At 48.4% G+C, this 25,907-nt stretch overlaps 8 protein-coding genes across 10 annotated transcripts; 4 read left to right on the forward strand and 4 right to left on the reverse strand.

Annotated features, from left to right (window-relative positions):
- Positions 1–95: 95 nt before the first annotated feature.
- On the forward strand, positions 96–2,106 carry J3458_021369 (uncharacterized protein; the record flags this gene model as incomplete). The annotated part of the gene is made up of 7 exons (XM_066122574.1): positions 96–285; positions 354–373; positions 444–480; positions 536–1,073; positions 1,141–1,227; positions 1,406–1,916; positions 2,088–2,106. 6 exons carry the CDS (start codon positions 96–98, stop codon positions 1,809–1,811), a joined length of 1,278 nt encoding a protein of 425 aa, XP_065972332.1. The 3' UTR covers positions 1,812–1,916; positions 2,088–2,106.
- A 1,388-nt stretch (positions 2,107–3,494) lies between these two features.
- RTA3_11 (RTA1 like protein) lies at positions 3,495–4,078 on the forward strand (the record flags this gene model as incomplete). The annotated part of the gene is made up of 2 exons (XM_007816855.2): positions 3,495–3,795; positions 3,843–4,078. 2 exons carry the CDS (start codon positions 3,495–3,497, stop codon positions 4,076–4,078), a joined length of 537 nt encoding a protein of 178 aa, XP_007815046.2.
- A 2,728-nt stretch (positions 4,079–6,806) lies between these two features.
- Positions 6,807–9,513, reverse strand: RTG2_3 (retrograde regulation protein 2). 2 transcript variants are annotated; one of them, XM_007816854.2, is made up of 2 exons: positions 8,943–9,513; positions 6,807–8,855 (listed from the first exon to the last, which is right to left on the reverse strand). In XM_007816854.2, exons 1-2 carry the CDS (start codon positions 9,137–9,139, stop codon positions 7,166–7,168), a joined length of 1,887 nt encoding a protein of 628 aa, XP_007815045.2. In that variant the 5' UTR covers positions 9,140–9,513; the 3' UTR covers positions 6,807–7,165. The 2 variants fall into 2 exon arrangements, with proteins under 2 accessions (XP_007815045.2, XP_065972333.1); XM_066122575.1 differs by having other exon boundaries at positions 6,807–9,507.
- A 149-nt stretch (positions 9,514–9,662) lies between these two features.
- On the reverse strand, positions 9,663–11,566 carry J3458_021372 (uncharacterized protein). 2 transcript variants are annotated; one of them, XM_007816853.2, is made up of 3 exons: positions 10,943–11,566; positions 10,360–10,869; positions 9,663–10,295 (listed from the first exon to the last, which is right to left on the reverse strand). In XM_007816853.2, the coding sequence occupies exons 1-3, from the start codon at positions 11,121–11,123 to the stop codon at positions 9,931–9,933; spliced, it is 1,056 nt and encodes a 351-aa protein (XP_007815044.2). In that variant the 5' UTR covers positions 11,124–11,566; the 3' UTR covers positions 9,663–9,930. The 2 variants fall into 2 exon arrangements, with proteins under 2 accessions (XP_007815044.2, XP_065972334.1); XM_066122576.1 differs by having other exon boundaries at positions 10,360–11,566.
- A 109-nt stretch (positions 11,567–11,675) lies between these two features.
- On the reverse strand, positions 11,676–12,404 carry J3458_021373 (uncharacterized protein). The gene is made up of 2 exons (XM_066122577.1): positions 12,213–12,404; positions 11,676–12,152 (listed from the first exon to the last, which is right to left on the reverse strand). Exons 1-2 carry the CDS (start codon positions 12,327–12,329, stop codon positions 12,015–12,017), a joined length of 255 nt encoding a protein of 84 aa, XP_065972335.1. The 5' UTR covers positions 12,330–12,404; the 3' UTR covers positions 11,676–12,014.
- Positions 12,405–16,614: 4,210 nt separating this feature from the next.
- Positions 16,615–17,841, forward strand: J3458_021374 (uncharacterized protein; the record flags this gene model as incomplete). Its single annotated transcript, XM_066122578.1, has 3 exons — positions 16,615–16,865; positions 16,920–17,221; positions 17,291–17,841. 3 exons carry the CDS (start codon positions 16,615–16,617, stop codon positions 17,839–17,841), a joined length of 1,104 nt encoding a protein of 367 aa, XP_065972336.1.
- A 3,465-nt stretch (positions 17,842–21,306) lies between these two features.
- J3458_021375 (uncharacterized protein) lies at positions 21,307–25,011 on the forward strand. The gene is made up of 4 exons (XM_007816850.2): positions 21,307–21,742; positions 21,797–21,830; positions 21,891–22,600; positions 22,663–25,011. Exons 1-4 carry the CDS (start codon positions 21,580–21,582, stop codon positions 23,217–23,219), a joined length of 1,464 nt encoding a protein of 487 aa, XP_007815041.2. The 5' UTR covers positions 21,307–21,579; the 3' UTR covers positions 23,220–25,011.
- On the reverse strand, positions 22,755–25,049 carry J3458_021376 (uncharacterized protein). The gene has a single exon (XM_007816849.2). It carries the CDS (start codon positions 24,853–24,855, stop codon positions 23,500–23,502), a length of 1,356 nt encoding a protein of 451 aa, XP_007815040.2. The 5' UTR covers positions 24,856–25,049; the 3' UTR covers positions 22,755–23,499.
- Positions 25,050–25,907: the final 858 nt, after the last annotated feature.

A 25,907-nucleotide genomic window follows, 5' to 3' on the forward strand; every position in this document is an offset into this window, starting at 1 on the left:
CAACACTCTTGACAGACAAATTCGCCTAATACTACCAGTACGTGTACATACCTATAGTCGAGAGGACACTGCTTTATTTTCTCAGAAAAGCAACCATGGAGAACTACACGCAAACCCCGGCTGGTATTCCGCCCGCTGGCGTGAGCCCAAACTTCATCGACCCCCCCTCTCTGAGTGTTGCATACCAAGGCGTCATTTATTCTTTCGTGCCGCTCATGTTTATGTTCTTGGTCTGCCGTCTCTACGTTCGTGTGCGCATGCTCCGCAACTTTGGGCTCGACGACGGTGCGTGTAAAATCTCCCAAGATATCGGACAGCAGGGGACATTTATACTGACAAGATATTCAATACAGCCTTTTGCATACTTGGTGCGGTAGGCATCCCCTTCTCTGCGATAACACGGCCGCCCTTTAGCAGCGATGCAAACTAACACGGCTCCGTAGGGCAGTATTATTGCCTACTGCGGTGTTCTCATACCGCGTAAGTACAATATTCTGAGCTCCTCTCCGCAACCTTGTGCTGACGGTTCACAAAGTGCTCGACCATCCGTTGGGGAGACACTTGTGGGATGTTCCTATGAGCGAGATCACCGACAGATATCTCAAGGCACGAGTTCCCTATATATATTCATCTCCTCAGCCTCTGAGCGGTTGCTTTAAAGTCAAGGCTGACAAGCAGGCGACACAGTATTCAACGGTTATTCTGGTCGCGTTCTTCTTGAGTGCCCTATTCGTCAAGCTTGGCCTCCTATTCTTCTACTTTCGTCTATTTCAAATTTACCGTCTGGCCTATTGGTTAATTTGGGCAGGCGTCGGCGCCGTGAGCGCCTTCTATTTGATTTCTACCGTCCTCCTCCTGGACAGGTGTGTCCCTCGCCAAGGGCAGACATGGCTAGAAACAACCTACACAGGCAGCTGTACGCCGGTGCAGAACGGCCTCTCCAAGGGCAGCGGCATCTTTGGCCTCATCTCGGACTTGTACATATTGGCGGTCCCTCTGTGGTTCGTCTCCCAGCTGAGGCTCCCCACGAAGCGCAAGCTCGGAGTGTCTGCTGTGTTTTTGACGGGCATCTTGTGAGTTGCGCCCACTGCCCATTACTTTCTTCCAACGTTGGCTGTGCCATGCTGATCGTTCATGTAGAGCTTGTGCGTGCTCCGCAGCAGGGCTGGCCGCTCGCTTTCAATGGGAGCAGAGTGATGGAACCTGGAGCATGCTCTACATTTTTGGGTGAGAATCCGATTCTCCTCTGGTCATGGATTCCAAATCACACGCGCAGTCTTGTGCCAAGCCCACCTATTAAACGCAAATGGCACAACGGTGCTTGACCCGTCACGTCCATTCCACACCATTCTTCCGACAAACCGAACAAATACAGAAAGCATGTTAACCCCTACGTCTCCAATAGCATCCTTGAGCTCAACACGGGCAGCATTTGCGCTTGCATGCCCATCTTGGTACCCTTGCTCAAAAGGGCCAAGGAAACTCTCAGGTCCCTAAGAGAAACAGTCAAAGACTACTTCTATACCCTTCGTAGTTCCCATCGAATTAATGAGGCAAGTCGCACGACCAATCGAGGCAAGACTGACGAGCTGGGGAAGCTTCCCGACATCCCACAAAGCGCCTTGACTCGGCTGCGGTCCTTTATTCGCAGAGCCAACTGGTCCAGAGCGCACGAGACGGAACTCGAAAGGCAGGGCGATGGCAGTGTACTCTTGACACAGGACTCGGCTTTTCAGAACTACCATCATCAGTTGAAGGCCATGTACTCGCACGATGTGGAGAAGCATGCTAGCTCTGACACGAGAAATTAGGAGGCACTATAGTGATTACAAGATGGATGTTCTCTGCTGAGGTAGTGTCGTTGACTCGTTGTGCCTGGATTAGCTGTTCAACAGTCGAAAATATACAACACAATTGTATGCACAAATCATTCCTAGACGAGAGTTTTCCCCAACAAAGCACATTTTGCCCAAACACATGCCCCAACCGAGCAAATTCCTTGAATAGGAAACCTTGCAGCCCAAGCTCGAGCTGAATGCCGAGGCTCTGATTCAGGCAGTGTGAAGGGTATATTGACAACTAGCTAGGCGACTGCTACGATTATCTAAGCGCTGAAAAAGAAAAAACAGGACAAGAAAAGAAGAGCTCGAGGAGATTCTGGTGGCGCTAATTCATGGCTTTGTCTTTCCTGATTTATCTGAATTCCCCGGTGCCCATCTAGAAAGAGCGCGTCAGCCGTGGCTACAGAGCACCCCATCACCTCGGCCCTACCAGTACATGCTGCGCTGTGCGTTTCTACCTGGGGAAGACCAGAACTTGCGTCGGAGTTATTTCCCCCGAGAAGTTACATCGGAAAGTTGGCTCGGTCTCTTACTCTCCTCTTCTTGTTGTACCAAAAAGCAATCAGCGCAGATGAAGCACTCATGGAGTAATGTCTATTAGAAATGAACACGGGCGGTAGAGTCGAGGGTGCACAACTCGTGGTGCGGCGACGAACTGTCACATTCTTCAGTCTTGACATGATGAGAACATTGATTGACCTTACATAGATCCCTCCAATGACAGCAAGTAAGCGCAAACGCAATATTGCAATTGACATTTCCGCTCGGGATGAACCGACTGTGATCTAAACTACCATAATCGTATAGACCACCCGTGGTACTGTATTCCGTCTCTATGCGAATTGCGGTGGATAGTGGCAAGTGTGCGGGGATGGAAGGAAGCCATCATGTGAATGTATTTGAAGGCGTACTTTCATTCGTCATGCTCAAGAGTTGGTCTTCTACATTTGGTGAATAATTACAGCGATTAACTTCAAGACGCGTAATCGAGGGTCTGCAAGTACGAAGAGCATGACATGTTCTAGACGAACAGTATCGCGAGTCTCGAGAGACGACTGGCGTTCATGTCGCTCAGAAGAGTAGCTTTTGGCATCAGTTATACCGGGCTCGCCGAGCCCATTGCAGTCTTCGTCCCATCCCCTACGCGTCGTGCCCATGGACTCGTTGGCCAGCCGCCACCAAGATCAGCCACATCCCTAACTTGGGGCAGTTACCATGCCGCATTCCAGTCTCAGCCGCCACAAGTATCCTCGCAAGGCGCCGCCGCTGGGAAGGCTGTCTCGCAAAGTACAAGGCCTCTAGATGCTGAATGACGATCTCAGCCCCACGTCTGCAAGCCTCGGCAAAGTTGTTCTTCCATCAGGGATCGTGATTATCATGCTCATTCGGTATACCCAAATAAAGTAAATCAAAATATGTCACAATTTGCTGCATTTAACCCCTACTCTCCTATATGTCGAAATCATCCTGAGCCATGAACTACCGATCTACTCCCAACAAAAATCTCGACTAACGCATCTATATACTACCACAAACCCTTTCGTTTCTCTTCATTCCACTATTACAACTTGTAGTTGGTATCTGCCGCAATTCTCACTACCTTGCAACTACAAACAATTTCTTCCTTCTATCTTTCCAAGTTTCGTCGTGCAGATGGCGAATCAGCTTCCTCCCGGTGTTATACCGTTTGGCAGTGATGAAAACTGCACCCTTGAGACTTGCCCAGTCTCATGGAGCATTTACGGTTATCAACCATCGCTAGCGGCCAATACGACTTTTTTGATGCTTTACATTGTAGCTGGAGCAATCCATGGCTATCTTGGTATTCGATGGAGAAGCTGGGGGTTCATGACTGGCATGCTGCTGGGATGCCTTTGCGAAGTCATTGGTTACGCCGGTCGTGTCATTATGTGGAATAACCCTTTCTCTTACCCGGGCTTTATGACCCAAATCAGTGAGCCAGTCTCCTATGATATCATCACAACGACTAACATGAAGCAGTCTGTCTTACTATCGCCCCCGTCTTCTTCACTGCCTCCATCTACGTTACGCTTTCAAAGACTATTGTCAATCTCGCCCCTGATTTGTCACGGTTTAAACCTCAGCTCTTCTACTGGATCTTTATTCCTTTTGATGCTACATGCTTGCTCCTCCAGGCTGCTGGTGGTGCCATGTCTACCAATTCGACTGGCAGTAATCAGGTTAGCAACAACGCCTTGAGGACATGTATTAAATGATGCCAAGTTCTAACCTTTTTATAGACCGGTGTCAACATCTCTCTAGCCGGTCTAATCTTACAAGTCGTCGTCCTTACAATATTTGTTTTATTTTTTGCGGATTTTCTCATCCGTTATTTTCGATGCGGTCAGACGAAAAAGTTTGGATGGAGGCTAAAGGCCTTCTTTTCTGGTCTTACTATTGCGATTATTCTAATTCTCAGCCGTTGCGCATATCGTGTTGCGGAACTGCAAGATGGGTATAACGGCTCGCTAATTAAAGAGCAGGTTCCTTTCATTATATTGGAAGGGGTTTTTATTTATCTTGCGACCCTAGCCTTGTGTTTTGGACATCCAGGTCTCGTCTTTCAAGAAGCCGAAGGCTACCTTTCCTAATTCGGCAGATGCTGAGGAAGGAGGTGTCCCACTTGAGCGGAAGTAGGGAGATGTTATGCATGACTACTTCCACATATTGTATGAGATGGATGCAGTAGTTCCTGTCGAATTTTGACCATACAAACTTGACTTCAGCTTTAGTTGATGTGAATAAATCATAAACTTACCTGTTGACGAAGCAAGGTGTTTCTCCTGCTTAATTCTTAGAAAAGTTGCCACGTTGGGATACTATTAGCATTTCCCGGCTTTAATGTTTTAATGCGTTCCACGACCCTCTATGGTAGCATATGGAGAATCTTACAGGCTACTAAAATTCTCTCTACCTGTATGTACTAATCCCGGCTTGAATCGTATCCTAATACCAGCCGGGGCTGTACTGTCGATTTTGGCACTCCCACTTCATAGCAAGACATACTAAAATACGAAACGAAATATTAAAATCTAACGAGCCTTAGCTCAAGGCGCTACCATTAGAACAGATTATAAGGGGTATATATCTTGTCGAACCGGGTGGGGTTTGGTTTATCTTGTTAGTTAGTACCAGCGTTGAAGTGGTACTTGTGGGAGTTGAAATTATTATTAAATAGATTATTGTCATCGGGCATAGAATACAAGTGATCCTCGGTTACAGAGATTTACTGAAATGAACTTTTGAAATGTCCTGTGAAGACGTAACACGGACTGTTCGGCTGCTTCAATTTCAGCCCTGCCGCTATAATATTTTCTGCCACGGCTGATAGAGAGAGTGTAAAAGAGCTATACCATCGGGCTTTCTTTCTGTCCAAAGTTCACGTAGAAAAGATTCTGATAGAAACAGACACCCTTCTATTCCAAAAGTTGGGCAAGATGAATAGCCATCACGCCTATACCTATGGTACGAATATTTTATGAATGAGAGCCAGATTATGTTCCAGAGCTGACTTTTAAGGGCTTTATAGATCTAAGATAGACTGTTGGGGATATCACGGGCTGTTTTATAGCATAGGAAAACCGGGCACGTCCGAATATATGGAATGCCACTGCTGACTATCCCCTACGCCACCAAAGAATAACATACCCTTCATGATTGCTGTATTATTTTATCGTAGACTGCTTGAGAAACAACTATCGCATGATTCATATCTTATTAAAGTATACTGCGGATTCAAAAGTACACGCATTTATGAACCACAGAGCTACCTTGGGCTGGGGCGCACCGAGTCACATTTAATACTATATTTAGCGTTGTGAGCCAATCATTAAGGTCATTACATACGCGGAAATGTTTCTGGAGTCCATTAGATCCGCAATATCTGATGTTTGAAGACAAGAAATAACCATGGTGAATAATACTGTGCTGTTATGCGGCTTAGAGTCATGTGCTGCGCGTTTGGGTACGGTAGAAGAGCTTGAAAACGTTAAACACAACCAAAGGCAATGTCGCTTTTTGGCCGGGTCCTTTGTATTCCTGCACGTTTACATTTTTCGGCCAACTCCCAATGTATTGCTTCATGGGCGGTCGGCTCTCTCGACCAGGGCAAATTGCAGTCTTGGCCCTCTCTTGCATCCTCAGGACTTCTTCACAGATCGATGGTGTTAAGGAAGCGCATCCGGGGCCGCTTGGGACAAACACAGCATGAGCCTGTTCCTTGTATCCAAAAAGCAATAATATAGAGTGTCGAATTAATTTGGAGTGCTCGTACAGAGCACTTATGACTGTTCTGAATTCGGCATTTATCCCGAGGGGCCAACGGATGCTAGTGTCCATTGGGGCTTCAAGACGTGAGACTGATCTTTTTTATACAACTTCTCGATAAGAAGCATGATCCAGTCTTAAAATTTCGGGTCAGTTAACGATGAAATAGAAACTATAAAGCTTGTAACATGCTATTGTAAATTCGCTTCTTTGATTTTACTTGTCGCCAGTGTAGGAGTCATGACAAGGTATCGAGGTTTTTGATCATCGCAAGACCTTTTTTTCATCGGTAGACCCGCTCTTGTCGTTAAGTCATCACATGGTTTTCAATTACGGTGCTCACCCCAGAATTGGTGCTTCTTTGATATTATCTTTCTCCGAACCGCGGGGTTTTGTTGCCGCCTCTTGGGCTCCATGATTTGGTTTAGGGTCGGGGGCCAAAGGGGGGGAGCCAAGATGTGCATACTTAATAGCTGGATATCGGGGATATTCGGCCAAACGCCGCTAATGCTGAATCTCTTAATTCCATGGCCTAGTGGTCAGACCCGATGGTCACTCCGATATTTGGTGTTGTAACCTCTCTCCTGCTTCGTGACATCGTGTTCATCGACCTTGATTAAACATTACTAGACGCCGGACGCGTACTAGCATCACAATTAATGAAACAAACTAAGGTCAGAGAATTCGCTATGACGGATTCTATCTGTGACACGCGATGTATGTGGTACACGATTATTTTGATTAGCAGCCAGGCCTAATTGTCAAACCAGACGTATTGTCTCCAGAAGCCGTGTTACTAGTGATGGCGTCTCGCCAGGTTCTAGTTGACAAGGCGCCCGGTCAGTTTGACCAGGCTAAGCTACAATTGAAGCTCCTTTCCTCCGGGGCAGATATTGTATTTAGTTCTTGCCACCACGGTTTGACTTGACACGCACTGCAGCAAATGTCCCAAGCTATAATGGACATCTGCTTCCGTCAGGCATCCTTGAAATACACTTATACCAGGCAGCATCGAATCTGTGCCTGTAAATTTTGCCCTACAATATTTGTTCCTCGGCTACCCTCACTTCAACTTTCATCCCCCAGGGATGGTCCGTACCAACCCAATTCTTCTTCTTCCCTGCCTTCTTGATTACTTTCAAGTTGTCCCTCACAACTTTGTTCAACTTCTCCGGGTCGTGCTTGACCTTGCGTATAGAAATGTTCAGCACAAGGCCTTCCTTCGTTCCCTTTTTCCCCAGGGTTGACGACCACGACGAGGAGAAGAGAACTTTCAAATTGGAGGGGTCGACCTTGCCTGAAGGATACAGGCAGGTTATAACAAACCCTACCCTTCCTAGGTATTGGGCCCACCAGACTTGCTCTGGGCTGATGATGCTCCGGAGAGCATCTCGGAATTCGACCTCCCGAGGCGGCAGTTCCCCGCGATACCGAGCTTGGAGCATTAGGGCAAGCCGTGCACGGTCTTGATGAGACACGCCAAGCGTAGATGCCAGGATCCCGGAGCTTGTTGAGTAAAGTGCTGCAGTGGAAGCCGTCTCTTTAGACATGAACATGTGGACGTACATTACGTTGGCAAAGGCCTCTATAACATGGCCGCCAAATTCCGGCGGAAATCTCTTGGTACCATCCTTGGAAGTCTTTGGGATTGCTCCTCTGATGAGCTCTTGGATCTGTAGCCTGGATCCCGGTGCAAAAGTCCTTGTTATGACCTCGAGAGGGGCTTCTCTTCGAATTGACGCAGGAAGCTCTCTGAACAGGTATCCCTCCCGCACACCACCCTGGCAGAAATGAGCTTCCCGGATGCCAAGAGGGATCGCTTCAGCAAGCACATTGACCAGAAAAGCGACAGCAGGGACTTGAGAGCGTCTTCTATCCGAGATGCGAAATATATCACGAGCCGCCCTGGCAGCCTTCTCTATAGACTTTGTGTCTTCAAACTGCTCTCTTCCCACAGTGTAGCCGTTGATGATTGATATGGGATAGTGTTGTCCTTTGGACTGGTTGAGGTACAGGAGTAGATAACCCCAACCTCGGAAGCCGCCTCCAGAGAGATAGATTCGGAACCCCCCTTCTCTTTGAGCCTCCTCCACCATTGACTGGGGAATCTGAAGCCGATGGTACGCATCCGTGAAATTGCGCACCATTTCTTTGCGCAGTTCCTCCACTGCGTGATCGGCATCCTTTTCATCCTTTCCCTTCCTGATGTCAGCGAGCGTTTTGGTGAGCGCTGCTGCTCCGTACGGAAAGCTAAAACTTCCGTTTGTGCTAGTCCTGATGTGGCCCTGCCGACTGATAATCCAGGTAATCTGAGTGCTGCCTCCGCCGAGATCCATGACTAGCCCTTCCATGGTCAGGAAGCCACTGGCAATGCCCAGTGCGCCTATCTGACCTTCCATTTCTTTTTCTATCAACTCGACATCCTTGCCGGTGGCTTCTTTAATCGATTGGAGAAGTTGAGCCGAGTTCTTGGCCAGACGGGTGGCTTCCGTGGCCACAAAGTAGATGTGCTCCTCGGGGACATCAAAGTCCTTGCATACTACCACGAAGCGTTGGAGGGCATCGCACACGGCGTGTATGGTATCCTCGGGTATGGGGATCTGGTCCCCAGTCTCGGGATCAAACTGTGCATCGTACAGGGAGATTGACGAACGGTATACTATGACTGGGTTGAGAATTCGGGCCAATGGGTCGGAGAGGTCGGTTATGGAAAATCGAATCCCGTTGCTAAAGTCGCAGACAAGGATACGAATGTCTGATTAGTCTGGTAGAACGCATAGTGAGCAGCAGCTGCGCGCAGAGCTTGACATGTACCTTCCCATATCAACGAGACCAACCAGTTTGTCTCTATGGCCCTGCCAAGGCGGATGACCATCTTCTGTCGAGGAGACTGAAAGTTTCGAGAGATGGCTCGGCGCGTGGTTGTTTGATGTCAGCAGAGTTTGTGGAGACTCGGATACGTCGAGTTCTTCAAAGTCGGAGAACTCGGGGCTGTCTAATCGCGCGGCCATGTCTCGAGAATACTCGTGCTATTCACGCCCGGACCGAAGTTTCTGAACAATGAGTTTTCTAGTAAGAACGAGGAGTTCTGGTTTGTGTTATTTCCGCCCGAGTCGAATCGGACCTGTACTGAGTACTTGGGAATGAGCGTGGCTGGGATTTAAACTTTCGGGCGCAATCGGTTTCGAGAAATGTGCTCGGTTTGGAGAGAGCGCTAGGCCCTGTGGCACGATCGAAATGCTGAAAAAAAAAAGGGATTACATGTCCTCCACATTGGAGAATTTGCCGAGACCAGCATTCTTGTCGGCTACGGTATCGCTGCGAAATTCACGGGTGTGTGTAGACTTCTCCGCAAGTGGCAGAAAATAGACCACCAGGCCACGACGGTTCCCGACCCTTCTGAAAGAAAGCGGTATGAAGTAGGTGCGTCAAATAGTAGTGGCAGCACCCGGTTTGACTGTCGCAGCAAGATCCTGATTGCTGACTACCGGGCTTGCATGACTCGCCCACCACGCCACCAGACTCTTTGCTCCGGTTAGCGAAGCTTACCCTGCACTCCTAGTACTAATCTTCCTGGCGGTGCGTTCAAGGCACAAAAAACTTCAGAACTTGGACCCGTCGAACAGGTTCCTTTTGAAGTTCAAATGTACATGCAAAAGCCATAACTGGCGAAACTATTGTCCTTTTCGTTACAGTGCTGTCGAGAATGGAATGAATAGAAAAAGAGACCGTTTCAGAGTGCTGGGACGAGGAATCGGCTGTCTACACCGGACGTCATGTCTTGAGTTTGAGCACAAAATTATTACAACTTCAATGCAGGTGCCGACGGATCCTTGACTTCCACCAACAACTTGCCCTGGTTCGCACCGTTGTACAAGTCCACCAACGCCTGTTCCGCGACGGCCAGCCCGCCCTTGACTATTGTCTCAGTCTTCTTCAACTTTCCCTCGGCCAACCATTGCGACAGCTCTCTTCGAATCTCCGGGATGCGGTCCTTGTGGTCAAAAACTATAAAGCCCTGCATCTTAATTCTCATGGTAATGACCTTGGAAATGTTCTTGGGGCCGACAGGGTCGGCCGAGTTGTACTGGCTAATTCCTCCGCACATGACAAATCGTGAGTGCTCCTTGGCTCGCGCCAAACACATGTCCAGAATGTCGCCGCCAACTGGTCAAGCCTGGTCAGCATGATGAAAGATGACGGAGACACGGATGGTGTAGTAGTAACAAACCATTGTCGAAATACACGTTAATGTAGCTCTTGGTGGCAGCCTTGAACTTTTCTCCGAAATCAGACGCCTTGTAGTTGAGCGCAACGTCGAACCCGAGCTCATCGACAAGCCAACGGCACTTGGTGTCGGAGCCGCAGATGCCAACGACCGTTGCGCCCTTGATCTTGGCAATCTGGCCAGCGACGCTGCCCGTCGCGCCCGCGGCGCCAGAGACGACGACGAGCTCTCCTGGCTTTGGGTCGCCAATCTGCGTCATCCCCCACCAGGCGGTCGCACCGGTAAGCCCCAGGACAGAGAGAATATCCTGCGGTTGGTTGGGGTTGAGGCCAGGGAATGACGACGCCGGCTCAAATTGTCCCTCGCCGAGGATGGCGTACTCTGTCCACCCAGACATGGCGCTCACATAATCTCCGGGCGCCGCCTGCTTGCTCTTGGAAGCAATGACACGAGCTGCCGTGGCTCCTCGCATAACCGCCCCGAGCTTCACAGGCGGGAGGTAGGAGCGGGTGTCTTGCCAACGGGGCCGGTCAGCATTTGATGATGCCGGCTGTGTTTGGGGTCACTGGTGCTTCTAAATTCTCACCGTTTAACCAGCCACGCATGGCGGGGTCCAGGGACAGATAGATGGTCTCGACCAGAATTTGCCCATCTTGCAAATCAGCTGGTGACGGTAGAGGCGTCGTCTTTTGGTGGAAAGTCTGTCCGGGAACAATGGCGCCGGTTGGTCGCTCGGCAAGGACCACTGACAGATTGTCTTGTTTCATTGTAGCTTCGAGATTGGCGGGTAACAAGCACCAGGATGAGTGTAAATGTTCAGACGGAGAGGCAACGTTCGTTTTGAAGTATGCTCCTCTCTCCGCTTTTCAGCCATCAATTGCCAACGAAAAATATCGAGATTGGTAATACAACAGTGCTGGCGTTCGGCTGAAGTAACTGCAATTGTTCAAGTATGAGCATTTCAACTCGGAGACTTTGCCGGATCGGGAGCTGCTCCTTGCCAAACCTCGGGAAAGCCCACTCACCATGGTAAATAAACGACATCTGGGCTAAATGAACGAAGTGTGGGGAGATCGAGGGCGGGATTGATGCTGTGATACAGCCCGGTCACACTGCCGAGGCTCCAGGGATGCTCCGAGGTGACCGGACAAGTTTCCATCTCTACATAGATGCTTCACAATGCGTACACGCAGACCTAGGTTATCTAAATGACGTACATACTTTAGTTCCATTCGAGTTGAATCCCAATATTCTCACCAGTAGCCGATTGATCTGTACCACGGCCGCTCAGCGCTCTTTGATTCTGTAATTTTATCGGCCTCACGACTCGACTCAGTTGTTTTTGCGGTCGCAAATATTCAAGACATGTTCAATTAATGTCAAGTAGTCCAATTTTTCATGTAGTAACCTTTCCGCGTCTTCACCATCCCCCCAGCAGAGAATGTCATTATGATCCTGTTGCTGTCAGGATAGCTACTAGTTACTGCCAAAAAAAAAACGACTTTGCTGCGGCAATTCGACTTGGTGACAATCTGGAGTACGAATTCCCGTAACCAATATAACCAAGCCTGTGAAACCCATAATATGAAAAGCGAAAGTTCCGACTTGGCCGAGTGTCCAAGTCACCAATAAGTCAAGTCACTCCGCAGCGTTGTTGGTTACTTGTCTAAATGCAACGCGTGCTTGACCTTGTCCATTGTTGACTCCTTCTTCCCATGCTTGGCCTGCTCCGCAGCAGGCTCCCCAGCAGCTGGGTTTGATACTGGCATCGCCGGCTCCGGCTTGTCTGGATGCATCTGAATCACATTGTTAGCTAAAACCCGACCAGTTGTTGAACTATTTGGAGCGCGGCATACTCTCTCCTCCTCCTCCTCAGCTCGCGCAATCAGGTCGTGGCCCTCGATTGCCGCCTCATCCGTGATTCCCGTCTCGTAATCTGGATGTCTTGGATTGGGATGTCTTGGATCAGTCATCGTGTATGTATTTATCGACGACACTTGTAAGTTTTAAGCTGCAGTTCAGATCTTTAATCTCTCAACTAGAGAATTGAAAGCTATCCGAGTCTGAAATTTGCCACCCGGGGCACAGCTTGACCGTTTTATAGCTTCCCCTCAGGAGCATCATGTGCCCAGCGAGAGCATGCCGCCACAACAGTCAGCCATGTTACAACAAACGTCATGGCTTCGAAATATCCAATAAGATGGCCCTATGCCGCCACCTCGAGCACACCATTTCGCTTCGATCCTGTTTCTCTGATGCATAGTGCGGATTGGGATCGCAAGTGTTAGCGCGGTTATGCTTTTGGTCTAAATGACATGCAAAGTTGAGTAACGAGGTTAACTTCGAGACAGTGTGTAATGAGCAGATGTTTTGGGCGTGGTGGTTGTCATGCGTCATGACATCAAGTTGCGCCAACCATCACAGTTTAATCGCTTTTCTAGAAGCTTGTTGGACCCGACTGAATTTCGGGATACAACAAGTGTAGGAGTGAAACTGTCCTGTCGGAAATTCGTCGGTTTGTTTAAGCATTTTGAGAGCATTTACCTTCCATGTAAAACACTTCCTCAGCCGACAAAGGCTATCTGGATCTTCTATGAGCTCGTAAATCAATCTAGGTCGGTTTATTAGCCTCTTTGATAATGGACTTTTGCTTCGAGGATTCGATACGTTGTCCTTGCGACGCGTCTAATCATGGCAACGCTGAATGCGGAAATCTGGCACAAATGTGACACTCCGCGGCTAGTGAATCTACATGTAACGGCTGAGGTCCTCGATGCATGAGGTAAAACGACGGGGACAGTCTTCATTTTCCGTCTAGCAGATGTTTGGTGCTTTTCTTCACTACTCATATTGCTAGCTTTTGACGCATCGTGATGCGTTCATAGTGAATGGCGTATATTACGGTTCTCTAGCTTAGTTACGGCCAGGCATAATGTGTTACTTCCACCGGGCCTTACCTGATGAAGTGTTTGTACGAGCATTTGAATAAGTCGAATAAAATAAAATTTGATAATAAATCTCTGTGTGCTAAACGCCTTTTCTTAAATCTAAAGACTACGGACTGCAGCCACCCATTTACCCCGTGGGTAATCTAGTTACAATCATGCGGTGGTGCAAGATACAAGAGCAGAATTACAGGTTACACCTAGTTACAAAAAGGGCCAAGAGCTGATTTATTCGCAAGTCGTTTCATTTATTGATTCCTTCTTTAGTGATAAATACAAGTGTCTGGTGTAAATGTACTAATGACTAGAAGGGCAATAATAACTGACGAACAGGACGTCTTGGCATCCCGCCGGTTCCTCCCTGCCCATTATAGCGTGCCTGCCGAGGGTACAGGAATATAGGTCGCTGTGATTCAATGCCTTTAGGACCAGTAACATTTTGGAACTTGGTTGCAATAATGTCCTCAGGCACCTCGCCTTTCTCTACCCGAATCACAATTGCGAGTACATCATGTTGACGGTCCGTAAATCTTTGAACTCATCGGTCATTGCATTTACAGGATCTCCCCGATCGTCTTTGGTCATGTCTGCATATTTAAACTTTGTAAAGTCCTATTGCCATCGTTGGAAACCCAGTAGCAAAGAAGATCAATCCCTAGCTTCGAGGGCTTACCGAGAGCTGGTGCATCGGAGCTGATTGGTAAACCAGGAAGTAGCAGGGTTTTATTTGGGTTCAGTTAAGGTGGTAGAGCTTTTCAGCGTTAAACAGGCCGTGTTGTTCTAACCCGGCCGGCAAAGAAGTTCGTTCAAAGTTGAAATTACAGCCATCAGGATCGCCTATAACCTGGTCAAGAAGACCGTCTTGAGCCACACATTGACGAAGCATCTTATCGGCTATTGTAGAGCAGAAAGATAAGTGCCGGTATATAAATGGATCTATACATTGGGAAGTTATTTGTCCTCGTTGAATAGTCCACGTCTGCACACCAAACTGGCGCTCCCGCTACTACACCGTCAAACGGTCCGATTGCAGTTGGACATCTTTCGGACCCTGCCGACCGTTGAATGAGCAACTTGAATAGTATGGGAATTGTATAGTACTAGTATAATACGCACTAATAATTGTCCTTGGCGTAGTGACGGAACCATGCACGGCGCGGTGACGAGAACCCCTAATCGGAGCGGACCGGGCGCCTTTTTTTTGAAGTTGACACACGGGCCATTTATTTACGTGTGAAACACGCTCAAGGGTCAACTGGTGTGGATATTAATGACCTCAAGTGCTAGCTGAATCTAGTTAGGCCCGCATAAATATTGACTCCAGGTTCTCCGAGGTGACCCTAGTTGATAAGCTTCCCCGGCTGGTTTGACCCCAGCTACCATCGTCAAAAGCTGAACTGTGTTCCGTACCTGTTGAGATAGTCGCAAGTCCGTAATGGGGAGGGGCGCCCTATTTATTTTATAGTCAGGCATTTTCTTCCTTTTTTTTTGCCAAAAGAAAGTAAGAATTGGTTGCCAACTAACCATATCAAGCCAGTTTACCCCCCTCTCCCCTTCTCTTCCTTTTTGAACCATTACCCGTTGCCATATGTCGCAGAGAATATAAGGGGGTATAACACACAAAATACTGTGGCGTGGCCACGCCCGTTTTTTGTGTGTCACCATAAGACCAGAATTCCACTCTTTTGGAAGAAATGTATTAAAATGACATGAAGGTATTCTGTGGTGTCTTGACATTGCTAGGTGCAGCACATAGTTCAGGAAGCTGAGAGGCATTTTGCGGAAAGGGCATACTCGTAGCGGCGTCGCCAAATGAGTCATTTGAGGGAGCCTGAGATATCTAATTACAATGAAGCATCAGGAATAGAGCGTAAAATTGCTTCAAAAATAGAGCCTGTGCATCTTGACTCGTTGCGCATGGAGGCCTCCAAGGTCGTGAGTAATACTAGGAACAGTAAATGGTTCATTTTAGTCTTGGGATGACGGAGTAGGGGGTTATGGGGGATTCCAAATAGCACATCTAAGACTATATTATGCCATATATGCAATCACAGGAAGTCTCCAGAAAACTTGCTCTTCCCTCGGCTACTCTTGCCGACGTGGTCATATACATTGAGAAGTTTTGAAATCCTGCCTATCAACCTAGCCACTAGGTTCCAAACGGGTAGGTAAACACCAAACTAAACTGCGCCTTGCATATATTCACCGTTTCGTTACCAGGCACATTACCTAGTTAATAATATAGACGCAGTAATTAACCCGAAGGGTACCCTCATCTCATCTTGGAATGATCTTGACAGTAAATAAATACGGTAGTTAGATTGTTTATGCCACGGGCAGCAATTAGGTAATTGGGCTGCATGTGGAAGCTGCGGGAGTTGACCCCTTTTCATAGAGCCTCTTAGCTAGTATTAGCTAGTAAAAATACAATCCCCCACAGGACACCAAAAGTGCCCTGCAGGTCGTAACCGGCACGCAGGGGGTCGGGTTGAAAAAAAGTTATGAGCCGGTAGAGCGTAGGGTAGTGCGAGAGAAAATAGGGGGTTCTAAATTATCGTACCATCAAGGGACTTGCCTCTAGGCGGAATAAGGAATAGTTAGTATCCGCACTTGCATCCGTCGCCCCAAATACGAGGAGGCGGTGACTCCACCAAGGACAATTATGCCTCACCAAGTTCTTTTGTAAAGCCGCGCAATATCCGGTTTGGAGAAATGCTATCCACAGCTGCCCAGCTGGCTGTCAACCCTTGAATGACTCGTTTATTAACAAAAATCAAGGCTCTAAGATATGGTGTCAAGCCAAGATCAGTCATGTCAATAGTGTGGGCCATGGTATGCTCTGGGCTAGGCCCAACCTTGCCTGTTGACATGGCTGTGTAGTGCCAATTGAGCGAGTCGTGAGGGACCAGTTGACCTGTTCAATTCGTACCCTTTTGCCTCTACGGTATATTGGGTCAGGTTTGTGCTCACACTCACGATAGCCTTGTTAGGCGAGGCCTTGACCTTGACAGGCCATAAACAACACAATTTCGTATCCAATATTGTCAAATGTACGTAATGCATAATCATGCCATATGCGGCCAATATATTTCTCCGCGGCTCTTAGACTGTGCGCCTACGAGGCTAAGAGGTTGAAGAATTACGCAAAAGAAATGACGACACATAGATATAAAATGTATAAAGATGCTACTTTTGTATCATGGGAAACATAACAGGAGCCTCCCAAATTTACATCAAGTCATATTTATATTCTACACTATTAAGGCCATTTTTGCCAAGACGTTCAAGTCACTCTTTCTCAACTTCCACCAACATGGTGTCGGTATCTTTGCTCGTGAATGTTGGCAAATGGGTTGCCTCATTTGCCGTGAAAGCAGCCTGGAAATCCCTTTCACAGAATGATGCTGGACATGCTACTGAGATTCTCCGTGGTATCAGTACCGGGCAACATGAAGTAGCCCGGCAGATTGAAAATTTATCTATCAAGGTTGAGATTTTAGACTCTATGAGACGCATTCTATATTGGTCAAAGCGTATGGATGAGGTTATGGATGATTTCAAGAAGTACGTTGCACGATTTACGATGTCATAACTAACATGGCTAATATTACTCAATAGACTGAATGGTGGACAAATCAATGCGACTGATTTAGCTTATGTCGAGCTTCTCTCTGCTCTTCGAGACGAGAACCTTGGTATTCGCTATAGTACCTTCTCGATCTATAATGCCATCATGGGGTTACCTGGGCAGGGCGCTGGCGCGATACATGTCTGGCATAAACAGGCAATGTCGAAGTTGAGCGATGAAAAAAACCTCTATTATCACATGTCTGATTATGTGAAAGAAATGGACGATAATTTAGGGCCGATCACCTATCTTCTTCGTCAAGGGCTTGTATTAAGCTTATTCACATCGCACAGTTAGTCAGATATCTTTTCTGTTATTCGAAACTGTTATATTGAACTAGTTTTACTGACTCTATTCATAGCCGAGACTGACGCGGAACGCCTATATAAAGAATTCCACGATCAAGTAACGACTATTTCCAACACGCTACTGAAGCTCTACCCGCCTGGTCTTCGCTTCCTAAAACCAAGCCTTGAAGACGCCGGTAGCCAGGATGGCAGTCAGTGGCTGAAGTGGCAGCAAGCCGATAATAGCAATCACCATCTTGTGATGCACAACTTCTATATTCCAGTCCTTGGCAGCGCCAGAGAGCCGATACAAACTAAAAAACCAGAGGCCTGGCAATTCGCCCTTCAGCAAAATGAAGAGCCCCTTGGTGCAATGCAGTTTTTGTCTGCTTGGGAGAATAAAGGCAACAAGCGATTGCGGTATAGCAAGAAATATCAACAAGGATGGAGTATTAACTTTTCTACCAGCAAAAACCGCGACACGAGTGCAATTTTATTCAAGCTCATACCACTTGAAGGTAAAAAGCCTGAATTTCGTTTTGTACCATATCTTGAGGGTTCAATGGGAATTGTTAGTGACAAGAAACGCACATTCGACTGGAAGTTTGTAGCTGTTGCTGAGTAATTGGATATGATGGTGTCAAGTGTTGCGTCCCGAAATCGGGTATTGGGCCGCATGTGGAAGCTAATTTGTCAGATTCAACGTTGACCCTTTTAACTAGCATTTAGCTAGCAAGAATACAAGCACACACATCACACCGAAAGTCTTCGCGGCCCATCAAAGCCGCCCCTTTTTATTAGGCTCGTACGGCGGCCGCTATTCAGTCCGGCCAACATCACTTGAACAACCCGGCCAAATGTATCAATAGCTGCTACAAGCCTTTCAGCTGCAGCATCAGCCCAACAAAAAGGCCTCTGTGTATGACCTCTGCGCCCGGCCTGACCCGTCAGTCGAGAAATCAAGTCTCGCAGCATCTCCAAGATCTTTCCCCAGCTAGCTCTTAATATCGCGAGTACCAGCAGCAGCTACAAGGCCAGGGAGATTGGCTGCCGAGATACTTACACTGCTAAGTATCTCGGCATCCTGAAGCTCGTACCCTGTGGGACAAAGACGAACCGGTGCTCAAGATGAGACGGAATTATTGCCGTCTTCGATTGCCGTCTCCATCCTTGGTCGAGGCGTCAGTTCAGTTGTCGCTAAGATGCTGGTGTGCCAAGTGCCCGCCTAGATATGCCCGTCCGCGGTACTCGCTACTTAGGTGTGCGGTCGTTACAAGTGGTATGTTTGGGGTCTGGATATCTTGCGATACCAAATTCGTTGTGCATACTTGCTCTTTTTGACGGATTGGAACGTACGGGGTCACAGTCCAAAAGAGCAGTAGAATCGAGAGCCATAAGTTAATAACTTGGCAGAACCATGAGGTTATGTTACTCGCCGTCATAAGTAGAAGTCGACATGCCGGTCACACTTCACTTCAAGTAAACATGTGCCTGGCACTGACTGATTCATTCAACCTATGAGATACTCTACCATGAGATAGTGTGTTATATGTCACTGTAAGCGCAAGTTGAATGCACTTTGCCGACGATTTCTCCAAAATAAGCGACGACTCTGACCAATCCGAGCTGCGCTACGGTGAATTGTCTAAAATAAAAACAGATACGCCTTGAACCAAGTCCGAGAAAGATGACATCATATAAGGAAATTTAGTTGTACAGGCTGACACAACTGCCGCAATGTAGTGGGAGTTGTGGTGTTCATAGAATACAGCAACTTTCGTAGTCGTTCGGCGAGCAGTGGCGCTTTTGTCCGGCGACTCGATTTGCAGGATCTAAATCTGTAGCATTCTTAGGAAACCAAGATAGCTACTGCAACTTTTTTGGTGCATCTTATCACTGGGAGACTATTGTCACAAAATGCATCACGCCAAAATTTCCCTGGTAATCTTCCAGCAAGTCGCGCAGCCTCGTCCGTTCTGTATCGTCAGTTGAAGCCAACCATGCCGTAGTAGTAGACAAGGGGATATAGACCGCCGCAAGCGGTCGGCCTGATTTGCCTTGTTCGGCGAGGATAAGTGCGTCAGCGCAGAAGGCAAGGCATTCATCCTCCAACGCAGGGTTGGCAAGCTTGGAGTCCCGCAGGAAAGCATTGAATGCAATGCAGATGGCTAGCATGAGCGATTGGGCTTGGTGGTAGCTCGTCTGAGAACGTATGGCATTGATTGAAGACAATGGCTCGGTGCACAGAGGTGACTGACTGTATCCCCAACCATTTTAGTTGGGCAAATTCTTCACGAACCACTGTTATACATAGAGTGGAAACGTTCAATATTTTCCTTGGGTCGTCTCATCAACTTGGATATAATGGCCAACATCTCGAACTCGCAAGACTGGAATATGCATCCAGCTCCGGCGGCCTTGTTGTCACCTTTCCTCGGCTCGGCTGATGCCAAGGTTTGTATACTTTGCAAACAGTCCAAATCCAGGAGTCGAGTTCGATATTGTCATTGAGAACACTCTCGTACATCCGAAGGACCATTAACATGGATCTGCCTCAATGGATCATGGAAGAAAGCTTGGCCACTCACCAGGGCTCCAGTCACGCTAAGTATAGCTTTGACTAAAAATTCGTCATCCGTCTTCTAGGAGACGAGATGCTTCATCAACTGCGGCGTCCCTTGACCATGGCTTCGTGCCCTGTCGCCCTTTCTCGCCATCCAGCCATGGCAAAGTGTGACCAGATACACAGCGCACAACGTGTCAGCTGTGTAAGCGCCGGATCCGTCTCGAAGACAGCTTTGAAGTCTATTGAGTGCAGTGAGATAGTTGCGTAACTGACTGTGAAGTAGTGCTTTTGACAGCACCAACGAAAACAACATCTGCAGCGTCCAGGGCGGAATGGTGACCAAGTCGCTTTGGAAGTTCCTTCATGACCGGTCCATAGGAATGCACATCATATCCGGGATGAGTTACCTCGAGTAATCTGACAGTCATTCCTGTGAGTTTGGTACTCTCGTTACTTGGCGCTCTGGGACGAGGGGAGCATGGATACAAGTTGGTCAGCAGATGATCTTGCTTGGTGCTGGCTATTAGACATGGCAAGTGCTCGTGATTCGTCCTTGAACTTCAACCTCCGTGTTCCCACCCCGATACATTGTATCTTCCGCCGAGCATACCTGGAACAAGCCGGCCGGACTTGGTCACACTGGAGACGCTCTGTGTTAGTCGCGGATTAACTTCCACCATGGTCGGAGCTTGATGTCTCAACGGTACTTTCGAGGATGAATGTACCTTTTTCTTCTGCTTCCGACACGCTTCGCAACCTCGATATGAGGGAACGCCTGACATTCTTTGCCTTCACCGCAAGGTACCAGCGCTTGGTTGCTACTCGGGCGCGCCAGTCCCTACCAAGAGTGTATTCAACCCGGCGTACCAGAATCTTTAGTGGCTCCTATGCGTACTCTTATACGATGGAGTTTGTCCACAAAGGTAATGAGAGCAACCGCTGTATCCCTAGTGTGCCGAAGCAAGACCTAGAGCCCTGAGTGGCGTTTCTAAGTTGCAGCTTGCTTACAGTCGAGTTGTGCACAAAGGGACCAAACTGGAGCAAAGCTCACGCCAAGAAATCCCAGGCAATACGGATATGCGGGATGAGTCAATTTTGTGTCGTCGACTCTGTACGTAGGAAGTTTCGTCGGATCTTTGTGGACAACTAGGAACGAACACGGCATCGAGCGATGCGGGGAAGATTAGACTGCCAAACTTTGACCTAGAATGCCGATCCAAAAGGAGGAAGCAGGCATAAAGGCAGCATGCTGTGTCAGATGCTTTGGCCTTCGAGGCGGGCACCTCAGACATACGTGTATTAGCCTGCTAATAAGTCTGGTATACACTAATGTAGTACGGCACACTGTACTGTCCCACGACGATGGCCAGGTACCCGGTCTGGTGCTTCCCATATGTTAAATCTAGGACTAGCTGATGCACCGCAGAGTTTTAGGGCCAAAACGAGTCTGCTATGTAGTACTGTGTACTCCGTACGGGTACTTCGCACACAGACATGGAAATAGGTCTAGGTCAACTGGTCGCACTCGAGACTAATTAGTAAGACCGCAAAGCCCTTGGGAAATGTCGCTTATTAGTTTGTATCCTTTTGCGTTGGACAGAGCCGAGATTAGTCCGGCCCAGACGCCTTGTCCGCCCCTGGCATTTAATACTGGTGATCCCAATACAAGCTGAGCAACCAGCTTTTCCAGCCGACGTCGTGTCCATCTTTTTCCTAGTTGCTGAACACTTGAGCAGGCCGTGCAAACACACGCTCAACGGCACAATAGGTCGATGGGCTATCAAACCCTCAACAAAAATGTCAAAGACGAAGGCAGCCACTCCCGAAGCTCACGATGCCGAGGCGGCCGAGGCGCCCGTGTGTGATGAAGTGGCGTCTCCCCCCCGTGACCTTGCGACCATTGAGGCCAGAGTCAGACGAAAGCTTGATACACACGTGTTACTGCTCCTGTGTTTTCTGTGTAAGCTGACCGAATCTCGTGCAATATTTGAATGATGGCTCTAATGTACCATAGTCTTGTTGGCTTTCTTGGATCGATCAAACATCGGGTAGGACGAGGCTTGACACGGTCATGTTCCAGGACGGCGATTAGCTGACATGTGTCTTAGCAATGCTCGGATTGCCGGCATGGAGCATGACCTCGACTTGAGCAGCGATCAGTATGAATGGCTTCTCACCATCTTCTACATCGCCTACATTCTCTTCGAGCCGCTCATCATCGTCTTCAAGGTTCTACCCACACGCATATGGATCGCAATACTCGTGCTCGGCTGGGGCATTGCCGCCACGACCCAATCTGCTACCCAATCTTGGGGGGGCATGATGGCATGTCGCTTCTTCTTGGCCGCATTTGAGGCCGGATATGGCCCCGGTGCCATCTACCTGTTGTCATTCTTTTACCTGCGCAATGAGCTTGGCCTTCGCATCGGCATTTTTTTCGCTAGTGCCCCGTTGGCAACGTGCTTTGCGGGTGCTTTGGCTTACGCGATCACCTCAGGGCACGCCAGGATAGCTAATTGGCGTCTCTTGTTTCTGGTTGAAGGTGCGCCCGTCTTGGCCATGGCAGTCGTGACGTATTTCGCCATGCCAAACAGCGCCCACCAAGCGTGGTTCTTGAATCAAGAGGAAAGAAGCGTCGCTTTGGCACGCCAAGTAAAGCAAGTAGGAAAGGGGGCCCGGGTAGGGTTCTTGAAGTGGCGGGAAACCCTTTCCGTTCTCCTGGATGCAAAGGCGTGGCTGACCGCTCTCATGTATTTCTCATGCAATGTTTCCTACTCATCTCTGCCGGTTTTCCTGCCGACCATCCTCAGAGACATGGGTATGAAGAGCCTTTTTGCTCCTCTCACGCCATTCAGTGACTATCTACTGACCCGTGTCTAGGTTTCTCTGGCTTGGCTGCACAGGGCCTCTCTGCACCGCCCTACTTTGCTTCTTTTCTCGTGACAATTGCGACGACTTATATTGCAGATCGTACTCAACAACGAGGGCTTGTGGTCATCGGAATGGCGTTATTAGGTGGCGCGGGATACGTCATGCTCGCGGCAGCATCGACTACTGCTGTTCGGTACGCCGGTGTCTACCTCGCTGCGGCAGGGGTATTCCCAACCATAGCTAATATTCTGCCATGGGTCGTGAATAATCAAGGTAGTGACGAACGAAGAGGAGCTGGTGTGGTTATAATCAATCTTGTCGGGCAGTGTGGTCCGCTTCTGGGCACCAGGGTATATCCTCAAGATGAGCGGCCAAACTACGTCAAAGGTCACGGTATCTGCGCTGCATTCATGTTATTTGTTGCTGTTCTTGCCGTTATTCTGAGGACACTGTTAGTTTGGGAAAACAAACGCCTCGCTGAAAAGTACGAGAATGATGTGGTCGCAGACGAAACCCACGACGAAGGCGTCGAAAACTATGGACCCAAATTTAGATATGTTCTTTAGGAGTCGGAGCCAAATCGAGACTGCAGAACAAACATGAAATGGAACTTTTTTTCCTTCTCCCAGACAGCTTAGTATGACTGCAAATGAGACCTTCGGCATGTTAACTGCCTACGTACATCTGCAGGAAATGGTGGTACTTTTGCCATGGTGCATACATGGCGAGGGGTCGGTCCAGCCCTCTCCCAAGACGTCTCAACTACCAACTTCAAGTGAGTAGTAGTCCCTATTCTTACATTTTACATCCATCAGGACTGGTGCCAGCAACCTCAGCCATGAGCCTCTAATTGATCCATCCCTTTGGGCCGCCCCATGTTCCCCGTACCATTGAGGCATAATAAACCCAAGGGAAAAAGTCCTTCTTCAGATGATAAAAGGCACGACGAGGTTCAACCTGATCAATTCCGAACCAATCGTCGAATGTCTCCTTGGGCTCTCCACCATATTTGAACTCTGCGAGAAGTACCTTGCCGTACTCGGTCAAAAGAGGGCAGGACGTGTAACCATCGTAGACTGCGTCTGGCTGTTTACCTTGCACCACTTGGAGTAGATTTCGAACTAGTACGGGGGCCTCGGAAGTCACCGCTGCAGCCGTCTTGGAGGTTGGCAAACTTGAAGCGTCGCCCGCAGACCAAATGTTGGAGTATTTCTTGTGGCGCAGGCTGTAATCATCGACATCCACGTAGCCAGCGTCATTCCCGATGCCGCTGTCTTTGATGAATGTCGGGGCGCCCATCTTTGGAACCACGTGCAACAAGTCAAACTCTTTGGTGACGGCGGCTTCTCCATTGGGACGGGCAAACGTCGCTACATTGCCCTTGATGGCAACTAAATCATGTTGGAACAGTCCTTCGACCCCCCTCTCTTTTCGCAACTCTTCCAACTTGGCGCCGTACTTGGGCACAGCAAACATTGAAGGCAGGCCAGTGGCAAAACTAATATTGATAGCCGAACTAGGTGGTGTGGCTGGCGAGTAGAGGCCGGCGCGCTTCCAGTAGTCCAAAGCCAGCCACATGACCTTCTGCGGTGCACCGGCACACTTGATAACTCCAGCGGGTTGGGTGAAGATGGCGTTTCCCTTGGTAAGCCGTTCCACGGTTCGGAAAGCCTTATCGCAGGTGTCATAGTTGTAGATTGTAGAGACCTGAGATTCTGGATCATAGAGAGCATCGTAAAGTCCCTCAATATTCCCATAATTTATGCTGAGACCAGGCGCAACCACCAACTGCTCATAATTCAACTTGTCGCCATCCCTAAGCGTCACGAAATTATCGCTGGGAGTAACTGATGCCACGCTCGAGTTGTAGAATTTGAGTTTCGGGTCAATCAAATCCTCAAGTTTTCGGCGCAAGTCTTCCTTGTTCTTCAGCCCGCCTCCAACAAGTGTCCAACCAGGTTGGTAATGGTGCCACACCGCAGGGTCAACAATTGCGACGTCTTCAGGGCCAAATTTTCCGGACCGAAGTAGTTGATGGCTCACCGCTAACCCAGCCGTTCCCGCGCCAACGACGACGACTCGGTGATTTCTTGACAAAGGCACCACTGGCGAGGCGCTGGCAAAGCACCGACGGGTGTGGTGTTGCGAACGGATTTTGGTGAGAGCCGCATTCCACGCCGGCTTTGTCCTCGGGTACCGCATATTCGCAGACACTGCTCGGTGATGTAGGTGTGAAGCAACTTGAATGACTCCACGACGGCTTGCTGGTTGAGAGAGAAGAGAACAAAGGCTGAAGTAACGTTGGCGAACACGAGTAGAAGGATATATATCATGGACAGGCCGCAAGCGGCTTCAATGAGGATTGTAGCCTTCTGTCTGTAAAATTTATGTCAGCCATGCTGGTAATATGAGTGGCTGATCTGAAAATCACGCCATCACACTATAGCAGCTACTGTGGAGACACTACCCGCGTCAAGAAGTGACGGGTGGACCCTAACCCTATAATCAGAGGGTTAAGTACAAGACGATGGTGTAGACAGGAATTCTATTAGAAATTTCTCAAAGGAAAAAAAAACCATTAGAATATGCTATGCATATGTGGTTAAACACAAAAAGTAGCTAGTTAGAACAGGAGTGTCTGGAAAAGACCCCCTAACGCTCCGCCCCTACCCGAAGCCCAAATCTCTAGATAAGGCGGTTAGACGTTCTTTGTATGATTGACAATAATATAAGGGATATAAAAGGAGCTTTAAAGTATGATCTAATTCAAAGGCTTAGCTAAAAGCGGATATAAAGCCTGTAAACAATGTCGCAAGTTACATGGCTAAAGTTGAATATTCGAGAAGCAAGGAAAGAAGTTCAATTCACTACAAGTTTTGAAACACGTCTGGCGTAAAGGTTTCTCATAATCGGATAGTTACACTCCAGCTACAGTCTGAGAATTAGCCCCCTTGATATATGCCAAGTTGGACATCGGGTCCGACTACCTTGGTCCCAGTCCTGTAAAATGAGCCCATCATAGCTGCGCGATGTGTGTAAGTTGAAGCCGCAACATGTGTCCTAGGTGGCCGTAATTTATATCTTAGTAGCTCTTAGACCAGAATTTGATGAAAAGAATGACCCTGTTATACACTTCCAAAGGTTGCCGCATCAAAGAACCAGAGGCCATGTCACTGGTGCAGAAGTCGGCCAGGCGATTCTTCACTTCCAAACATGGTACGCGCTTTATAGATTGTACTTGGTAGACGTTGATG

This window comes from Metarhizium acridum (assembly GCF_019434415.1).
Source record: "Metarhizium acridum strain ARSEF 324 chromosome Unknown scaffold_579, whole genome shotgun sequence".
In the NCBI taxonomy this organism is placed as follows: Eukaryota; Fungi; Ascomycota; class Sordariomycetes; order Hypocreales; family Clavicipitaceae; genus Metarhizium; species Metarhizium acridum.